Source organism: Schistocerca americana, chromosome 2 (assembly GCF_021461395.2).
Source record: "Schistocerca americana isolate TAMUIC-IGC-003095 chromosome 2, iqSchAmer2.1, whole genome shotgun sequence".
In the NCBI taxonomy this organism is placed as follows: domain Eukaryota; kingdom Metazoa; phylum Arthropoda; class Insecta; order Orthoptera; family Acrididae; genus Schistocerca; species Schistocerca americana.
The window spans coordinates 1,027,492,516-1,027,503,037 of NC_060120.1; the positions used below are offsets into that span (position 1 = coordinate 1,027,492,516).

The following is a 10,522-nucleotide window of genomic DNA, read 5'->3' on the forward strand; positions in this document are numbered from 1 at the left end:
TATGCCTCCAGATATTATTGTAGGCCTTTTCCAAATCGAAGAAAACACTGATAAAGTGTTGGTTATGAAGGAAAGCTTGTTGAATGGCCACTTCAAGCACTGTCAGGTTATCAAGAGTGGAGCAAAACCTCCTGAACCCACCCTGGGAGGGACTGAGTAGGGACCCGGTTTCCAGAACCGACACTAGGCACCGATGGACCATACACTCTAGTGTCTTTCCTATGCAGCTTGTCAGGCTAATACTACAGTAACTACCAGGGTCTGTCCAATCTTTTCCTGGTTTTAAAATTGGGATTAAAATAGATTCCTTCCACGAGTTTGGAAAGTCACCAGTTATCCAAATTTTATTGAAGAGCTGAAGGAGGACTTCCTTCGACCATCGGTCCAACTGTTGCAACATGCTGTAGGTTATTTGGTTGTTTCCAGGGGTCGCTCCCACAGAGAGAAAGGCTGGTTGTATTCTTCTATGTTGGTGGAACGGAAATCGAGAGCAGCCTTTGCCTGTGCCTCCTGATATTGATGGAAGGTGGGATCCTGGCTGGAATCGGCCGTAATGGATTTATATGATTCAGCCATTATCTGAGCTATATCCATTGTTGAAGTTACAAGAGACCCCTGTATTCATACAGCTGCTACTTGGCGGTCGAGAGTTGTGCCTCGAGATCCTCCTAATGGCTTCCCATACTTTGCATGCAGGTGTGGACCTATTGATGGAGTTCAGGAACTCTTGCCAAGACCTCTACTTACTCTCCCAAATTATTCTCCTCGCCTTTGCACACGCCATTCGAAAGTTTGCAAGATTCTCATCTGTAGGGCATCGATTGAATCTGCGCATTGCTGCCCTTCTGTTCCTGATTGCAAAGCGACACTCATCATTCCACCAAGGGGCAGGTCGCCTTCTAGGCACACTTTCACAGACTTTGGGATGGATGCATCAACAGCATGGTGAATCACAGCTGCAATGTGATCCACCCAGTCCTGGATCCCGTCACATTGCTCGAAAACAGCTAACTGCCTGTAAAGCATCCAGTTAGCCTTCTTGAATAACCATCTCGGTGGCTTTCTTCAGTATCTGCTCCATTAGGCAGATGGATCCAGATTGGGAAATGGTCGCTACCATGCACTGCCCCTGAGCAGTGTCCTCAAGAGCAGGCGAGCAGATGGAGAGGTCTATGGCTGTAGACAAACCTCTAGCGGTGCTAAAATGTGTGGCTTGACCCATGTTCAGCAGTATAAGATCTGTTGTGTGTAGCATATCCTCAAGTACCTGATCCTTGGGGCAAGTGGTGTTAGAACCCCATATTGCAGTGCACTGTATGCATTGAAGTCCCCCAAAAGGAGAAAGGGTCATGGTAGTTCATCAAGAAGATGAGTGAGGACCCTACTATCAAGGGGCTTATGGGGTGGTAAGTACACAGAGCACACTGTGATGTCAACATGGGCCACTATCTGAACAGCAACCATTTGCAGTGTTGTTGTTAAGAGAATAGGTGAGGAGTGAAAAGTGTCCTTTATGAACACTGCAATGCCTGTCACCAATAAGGTCATCATTTCTATAAAGGTGATAACCTCCAAGTAAAGGTGTGTCAGTCTCTTTAAAATGAGTCTCTTGAAGGCAGAGGCAAAAGGGTCTGTCCTTTACAAGGAGTCTCAGTTCCACCAGATGAGTCCTGTATCCATTTATATTCCACTGAAGTATGGTAGCCATTTCGTCAATGTAGTCTCGATTTACCCGTCTCTGTGCCAAAGTGGTGAGGCACTTGTAGAGTGAGATGGGGTTTTGGGGCTGACTGGGTCTGGTGATGAGGCATCAAAATCGATTATGTTCTCATCATCAGTCAGACATGCCAGAATGACGTCTGATGGCGCCCGGGTCAGCTTTCGACCCGTAAGTTGGGATCCTTTCCCTGCTCACTTTCCAGCAAGGATGAAGGGGAAAGGAAATGGTGAGAGCCACATTTCTTCGATGAAACTTGGTGTTGAGGGACATACTTCGGGCTGTGCACTGTGGAAGCATTACTGGTCTCTTCCCTTGTAGTTGTTTGAATCGCTATGTCTTTTGCTTTACTTTGGCACATACATGTGCAAGTACAGGTGCTAGAGGTAAATAGGGGAACACTGGATGTCATCTGAGTTGAAGTGTTGACCCTAGTAACAGGTTTCTGCACCGACGAAGTGTAAGAAGTGGTAAAGACAGGGGGTTTCATCGCCTGATAGTCCGTTTTGGCTTCTGCGTACAGGATCCGCTTAGTCACTCTGATTTCCTGAATTTTGCATTCCTCTGCGAAAACAGGGCGGGCTTGGCTCCAGACTGGATGGCTTCCAGAGCAGTTAATACAGACTGCTGGAGATGGACAATCTGTCCCAGCTTCATGGGCTGTCTTTCCACACTTCTCACAAGTTGCTTCGTCACTGCAACTCAGCGTTGTATGGCCAAAACTCTGGCATTTGAATGTCAGACCCTAAGAGTTATTTAAATTGGAACTGCCATCTCTGTTTACTAGGTTTTCTGACAACTTTATTTTGATAGGCTCTGTAATTATGTTGTTCCAGAAATTTGACATTTGCACCACAATACTGGTCTCACTACATTTCATTTCATTTCATGATTATATTCAGGGCAGTGCTCGGCACCAGCTGATTTGCTTGGTTCCTTTAGTCAGATGTATTGCTCATGTTCTTTGCATCTCTTCTTGACTGTTCTCATAGTCTGTCCGACGTAAGACATGCCACATAATCATGAAATGTTGAGCGTTTGGAGACCTACATTACCAAAAGTAATTTTTATCTTAGTTGAAGGGAGCAAAATATAATTGATGCCATGTTTCCATAGGAGCTTACCAATCATTTGAGATATGGGAAAGCATAAGGTTTTCTTTTTTCTTTTTTTTTTTTTTTTTTTCTTCCAAACATTCTTGATTTTGACTGCATCGCCTATTAAGTCTGATGATCTGGAGTGCCCATTTCTTTGAAACATTATTCATAGGTGTTGTAATGCTTCAGCAAAGCTCTCCATGCCTGAAAGTATTTGAGCTCTATGCAAGGGTCTTTTGCACCAAATTTCTTTGTCAGATGGTGATGGCATGAGGTGTGGGTACAGAGGTCAGTGTGTGTAGGTTTTCTATATACACTGTAACCCAGAGATCCATGCATTCATCTCTTAGCTAAGACACTGAGGAAAGGTAGTTGGAGATCCTTCATGAATTTTTCTATTGAAATGGATGGAGTTTAAATGTTCCACTCCAAGTGGCTACAACAAATGATTTTTATAAGGAGTAGACTATCAGAACCACCAAGCAGAGATGCGAGGAACATCAGTGACATATCTGACTAAAACAGTCAAGTAAATCACCTGTCACTGGGTATTGCCTCGAATATAATCATGAAATACAGTAACATAAGAGTAGTGCTGTGGTGCAAATGGCAAGTTTTAGGGACAGCATAATTAAAATGTTTATTGACATAAAGATGTCAGTAAACATAATAAATAGGGAAGTGGTTTCAATTTAAATAATGCTTGGGACCTGACACTGAATTCATTAAAATCTCGCTGACTGTCACATCCCTGACAGAAATTGCGTTTCATGGAATATCAGAGTCAGCTCTGAAAAACGAAGGAACATAAAAGAGCATAGTGGATGTTACAAATCAAATGGTCTTTCTAAAGTACACAATGAAGGAATTCCCCTGAGAGATGTAGCTAGTAATATTGGTATACCTAAATACCAGCTGGCAAAGTACCTGAAATGCATTCTCAGTGTATGCAGAAGTGCAAACACCACATCCACAACTCCACTCACATTGTACATCGCCTCAGTCAATTGCGGCTCCAGGGTGTTGATATTATGGTCAGTTTCAATGTAATCCTGCTCTTTAAGACACTTTTGTTTTCTGTTTCCTTCGAGCTAATTGCAGAAATGTACAGTGATTAGTTTGCTGAAATTTTTAGGCACATTGTCACATCTACTTATTTCCTGTTCAATGGAAAATATTATAAACAACCGATGGCCTGCTGATGAATAGCCCACTATCACTTGTGGCGAACTCTTAGATGGAAAACTTTGAAGCAAAGGAACTAGAATCAGCCAAGTTGAAACCAATATGTTTCTTCCAACATGGACAACATGTTTGCCATGTGGTCTCAGTAGCAGAAAAGCTTCTCTTGGAATATTTAAACTCCACCCATCGTAGTATAAAATTTGTGATAGAACTTGAAAAAGAGGACCAACAGCCCTTCCATAATGTGTTAGTTAAGAGAAAAATGGGTGGATTCCTAAGTCAAAATGTAATTTCAAGCCATCACTGTCTACCACACAGAAATTTGGTGCATAACAGATAAAACACTTTCAGACAAGGAGAGCTTCGCTGAAGAATTGCACCACCTACAAATAGTGTTCCAAAGGAGTGGGGACTCAGATCATCAAATTGAACAGGCGATGCAGTTAAAATTAAGAATACCTGAGGGAGAGGTTGAGACTGAGGAGACTGGTCCAATATCTGAAAAGATCTGTAGACGATTTGGTCTCTGAAAGCGGTGTGTGTATAGCATTCCATGTGAATGCAGCATGTCTTACATGGGGCAGACCATCAGAGCTGTCAAGGAGAGATATAAGGAACATCAGTGATATACCCAACTAAAACAACCAAGCAAATCAGCTGTCACTGAGCGTTGCACTGAGTATAATCACGAAAAGAAATACAGTGAGGTCAGTACCATGGTGCAAATGCCAAGTTTCTGGGACAGGAGTCTATTGAAGTAAGGATGTCAGAAAACATAGTACACATGGACAGCAGTTGCATTTTAAATAACGCTTGTGGTTTGGCACTCAATTTATGGATATCTCACAGGCCATCACACCCATAAGAGTTGGAAAATGCTGAGAAAATTTGTTTTTCGCAGAATACTGATGCCTGAAAAATAAAAGAGCATCGAAGGGCATAGTGGACATCAGGAATTAAACTCTGCTATAAATAGTGACACGATACAAACAATATTTAACATTCTGGTTGTAGTCCAGGCAGCAAGTACACCTAACTGTGAAACTTGTAGGACCCAAAGAAAATGGCGTTTGGTCATTGAAATATTGTGTTTAAAATGGTGACAGTTGATTTGTTTCGTTGTTTTAGTTGGGTATATAACTAATGTTCCGTCACAAAGTATACGAGATGCCCTGTGATTCAAAATAGTTGTATGCAGACGGTTTACATAGCATCATCATTGTCAACAGTAATTGCAAAAGATGCTTACATGTGTGAAAGCATATATTATTTACATTTCCAATGTAAATAATAAAAGCTACTATTTTTACCTAATAATCAGTAATTTGATCAAATGAGAGACTGTAGGATACTGAAGTATGATGACAGCGATATAAAAAAATCAGATGGGCAAGGAAAGAAGCTGCATTGTTACTTTTATAGTGATATTTCAGTTATCATACCCTTATAGTTTTAATGTTTGAGACACAGTAATGACAACAATATATTCTTTTGTAATGCCTTGTTTAACTGTAACATTCTGGGGAAATATAGTTAAAGGATTTTGTTGCTCTGTTTAATCAAGCTTTGCTTTACGTTTGTACATAGTATGTAATTACAGTTTAGGGTAAATGTTACTTCTCTCTGTATCGTTTACTTTTTAATTGTAGAGTGCATTGTTCATTACTGCTTCGTATTGTTTAATAAATTGCAGGTGAAGGCCTGTCCACCTTACATCGATCCCGTAGCCGTGGTGAAGGTATGAGCACAGTGGGTACTCGAACCACAACGAGGAAGTAACTGCCAGCAGCAGCCTGCTGTGCTGAGATTTTATCGCACAGTCTTGTTGGTTATTTGTCCAGCCAAATGGCCATCAACTTTCACTCCAAACTAAATTCACTCTGAGCACAGATTACTGTATAAGTATCTTACTTGTAGAATATGAGTGTATATTTTGAGACCGGAGGCTCAACAGTCTGTGTAATTTCAGATTTAGAGCTATCTGTTATTTATTGTAGGCTTACCTGTTATTTAGTGTATAAAACAAAAATTCTTTCACTAAATTCTTTGTTCATTTCCACTTTGTTCTGAAACTATTATATAATTGCCAAGTAGTGAGAAACAGATGATGACCTGGAGCTTTTTTTTTTTTGTTTTTGTTTACATTTTACTTCTAAATAAGTATCTCAAACCTTGTAGAAACAGGGCAAATGCTGATCCTGAGCCACTGATGATACTGCAATACAATTTCCCTCCATTTTTATAGTTATGTGCCACTGGTATTAAGATTTTTTTAAAGTACTGTGCATATTTATTTGCAGTTCTCTGTTTTGTGCAGTAGATGAACTTGAAAAGCAATGTTTTCATAAGTCATCTGGATTATTGGAGTAGATTGTGATTTTCTTTCTAAGGACACAAAAGCTGCTTGCAGGTATTAATGCACTGTATCCATTCCCACTGTTGCTAAACAGCAATGTCACCAGTTCTGAGTATTTCTGTATTGTGTCAGGTAGTTTTAAATGAAGTTCAAGCAATCACTCAGTGTAGTATGGCCTCAGAGATGTGGCCATTTTGTACTGTTGTAATAATATAACTGAAAGTGCAACAAATCAGTGGCAATTGCATTATTTTGCAATACACCATTCCATGAATAATGCTTCTACAGTATTTTCCAGTAGCCATATAGCACGTAATAACAAAAAAAAAGAAGGAAGATGTGAGAGGTGCACTATACTGGTTGAGTTTGACTGATTTTTTTGTCCCTTTTTTATTAATGTGGTATGTGTGTGTGTTTTTTTAAAGAGGAAGAATGTAATTTTATTTTGGGTGCACAATTGTTACAAGTAATGAGAAATGCTTGTGGATGGGTAGATCACAGTGGAAATCATGAGGTATTGAGATTTTGTGTTAGCAATAGCTATTAATTCATCTTTTGGTACAAATATTTTACAAGATCAAAACAGGAAAATTTTGAATATCTGCAAAATTACTGAAGAATAGAAAATGTCAAGTAAGTTATTTATTAATTTAAAAAGTTTTTAGTTTAACAAAGAGATAAATAATTACTTAAACTCTGTGATGAAAGAAGGGCAACACACAAGCATAATTTGCTGTGATATTCAGTAAACTATTATACTGCTTTATTTCGCAAAAATTACATACTAGCAGGTATGCTGAAATAGTTAACATGCTGCATAGTTTGTTAATTAATGCCAGTTACCTGAGCAGCAAGTTTTGAAATGCCAACAGATCAGTGTCATTCCAAGTAACTACTTTCATTTAAGTAGTGGAATTACGTATTTGTATAACTCCAAGCATTCCTTAATTCAATTCTGCAGCTTAAAATTTAAGTAATCAGAAATTTGTAGCTGCTCATGTGTGCTGATAGCAACAACTTAATATTTTTCCTTATTCGTTATTTATGCCATGGATAGATGCATTATCAACTTTCATATTACAATTTTAGGAGAATAAATTTACAGCAATAACTGTATGGTTATAAATGATTTGCTCATCATGTCACCATGGTAACAGCCAGATTTGTAGTGAAACATGCATTCAACAATAGCAGAAGAACAAATAAACAATTTACAACAGCAGAACATCTTAAAAGTAAAAAAAAAAACAATGTCAAAATCAAAACTACCAGTATAATGGTGGAAAAAATATGCTTTTTGGACATCACATGGTTGACAAATGCATATTAAGCTGCTGCCAATTGATTAATTGATCTATTTCAGTTTAGCATATAAACAGAATTTCATTGTGCAGTTTCAAAATGTATGTGTCCTTGTATCAGGGAATTTTACTTTCGCATCACATCTCTGAGGAATATATTTATTCACAGTGGATTACATATTGTAAACTTTATGTTCAGAACTGAAATATTGTTAACAAGAGGGTGTATTTTATTAAAATGTAGTAATATTTTATACCTGATGATTTCCTAACTTACTTCTGCAAAAAGTCAGAAAGCTGGGGGAGAGAGATGTTACAGACAGCAGTTACATGTTGACTTATTATGAGGTCTTTGCACTGGCAAATCACGTAGTGATTTCCCGCACTGCTGTTTTGTTCTGAAAATCTGTAACATGTAAAACAGTATTGAACACTGGAGAAAACACACAGCTGTAAAGGACATTTCCAGTATCTATGTTGCATAGAGTAACTGTAAAAATTATATTTGTATAAAGAAACATTTTGCACATAATATTAACTGTAAAAATATTTTTTCATAAGTATAAATTGCCAAAAGTTACTGTTGCTCTCCTTCTCTCTATCTCTCTCTCTCCATTAACATTGATACACACATTGGACATCCATATTAGACAGTGCACACTTTATTCACTGGTGCATATATGAAACCCCCTCCTGAAGCATTCTTATACTTGTGATAACAGAAGGTATGGAGAAAGTCTCCAAACATTTTGTCCAATGTAAAGCTGTCCACAGACTTAATGTAAATTTTAGGTGTAAGGAAAGAAAATTCTCCAAAAACAGACATAATATTTGCATTAACAATATTTTACCATAATCCATCCTAGAAATTTTGTCCATTTCACTAATACCGTTCCAGTTTTAGAAACATTGCCAGAAATCAATTTAAATGTTTAAGAAACTATATTAAAGAGAGGCATTCCTACTGTGTTTATTGTGAATAAAGCATTTTGTATCTTCTTGGTACAAAACTTGTATTTGCCATACTTTCATAACAATAAGGGACAATTTGTTGAAGAGGGCCCACAACTGTAATGATGTGTGCTTTCAAACTGCTTCATTTTAACTGTTCTGAAGAGGCTTGACCCAGTCCCTGAATGTACTTGTATGGCAGATTTTCAACATTATAGCGAGGATAAGGGGAGGTGAATTATTTATTGAAAAAAATGTTTTTCTGCTGCATTCTTACCAGAAAACAGCATTTTGTTTGTAAATAAACATTTTGTCTTTCATTAATCAGGGAAAAATGATTGTGTTTTATTTTGCAACTTTATGCTACATACACATGCAGTATTTAACTAAAATTGACTGGTTGCATCCTATTTATTTATAATATTTACATTTATTACGTGAATCAAATTTTGTGGAATAGGAACTGTCAGTTTTAAAAGTAATAATGATCTCTTGTTCTGATGTTTTACTTTCGTAGTTTTATATTATGTATCTTCAGTGATTGATGGCTGTTGAGTTGTCACTGTTATGTTGAAATGTCAGGTATTTTATTTTTTATTGCAATAAAATTGTGCAGATTTGTTTATGAAATTTATAGCTTTGTAAGACTTCTCATTTATGTTACTAAAATATTAGTAGTATGTATATTTTTTCATCCCACAAAAATGTACCATTTAATCATCTCCTCCATCCCCACTCCTGTTACTTTTACAAATGATGCACAAGAAATGTAACTGTCAATCAACCACTGTATAAGACTGAATTTCTCTAATAATACTGACAACTCTGTAAGATATATGAGGGATAGTCTCTCCCATCATGAACTGGTCTGTTGTGTATGTAATACACTGATGACTCAAAACATTAGCAACTGCTTAGCAGTGTGTTAGTAAAATTTGAACAGCAATGATTTTGCATGGCATTATCCAATAAGTCCGTGGTAGGTTTATAAAGTTGTGTGGTAGGAGATAGCTTCACACTGGTTGCGTAATTCTCATAAAATATGGACTGTAGTTGCTGGGTATGTAGCTAGTGCCTGATAGGGTCTCAGCCATTTACCTGGATGATGGCGTATGACCATTAAACTTGTGTAACAAGAAATGTGATTCATCTGACCAGCTGACAGGTTTCTGTCTAGCCAAAGTCCAGTCTTAATTATCATATACCCACAGCAGTCACAGTTGCAATCATTGGGTCAACATGGAACCATGTTGGGGTCATCTGCTGTGGAGCTCCACATTCAGTAGTGGGCACTGAACAGAGTTCTCCGAAATGCTTGTGACTTTGCCAGCATTGTACTCTGCCACAAGGTCTGCCACAGATTGCAGCTTATCCTCCTTTATATAGAGGGCAGGCCTCCGACATCCTCATTCTGTGATAAAGTGTGAATGTCCATTATCTTGAAGTCTACTTGTGGTTTTGTCATCCTTGAACCTCTTTCCCCAGATGTTCGTTTCAAGATGTTACCTATTACAATGTGCCTTTTTAAAAGCTGCTTATGTCAGTGGATTTCCCCATCTGCAACCTGTGTCATGTCATCATTAGAATGATTCTGTATTTGCTTCATGGATGATTCTAAATGGACATTTATTGTGATGACATAGACATGTTGACTAGGTGCCATCTTGCAGCAAAAGTTTCATTCAGTTATTGTTGTAGTACCAGATTCCACTGATAGGAATGACAGAAAGTTGAAAATCAAAATGGCATAGCCCAGAGCTAGGTGTTTCTCTTCCTGCATTTTATGGCAAATTCTGGCACCACAATTTCCCTATATACAACAGCTTGATGATGATCAGTTTTTATATTGTAAACTTCACATTTGTAATAGTACAGATCAGTAAACTGACAAAGATTATGATGAGTCTAAATTACA

At 38.1% G+C, this 10,522-nt stretch overlaps 1 protein-coding gene across 1 annotated transcript in view; it reads left to right on the forward strand.

Annotated features, from left to right (window-relative positions):
* LOC124594646 (kinesin-like protein KIF13A) overlaps window positions 1-9,237 on the forward strand; it is a 404,453-nt gene extending 395,216 nt beyond the window's left edge. The window contains exon 36 of the mRNA XM_047133014.1: window positions 5,693-9,237. Coding sequence (XP_046988970.1) covers window positions 5,693-5,778 — 86 coding nt within the window. The 3' untranslated portion in view covers window positions 5,779-9,237. The remainder of the gene's footprint in view (window positions 1-5,692) is intronic.
* Window positions 9,238-10,522: the final 1,285 nt, after the last annotated feature.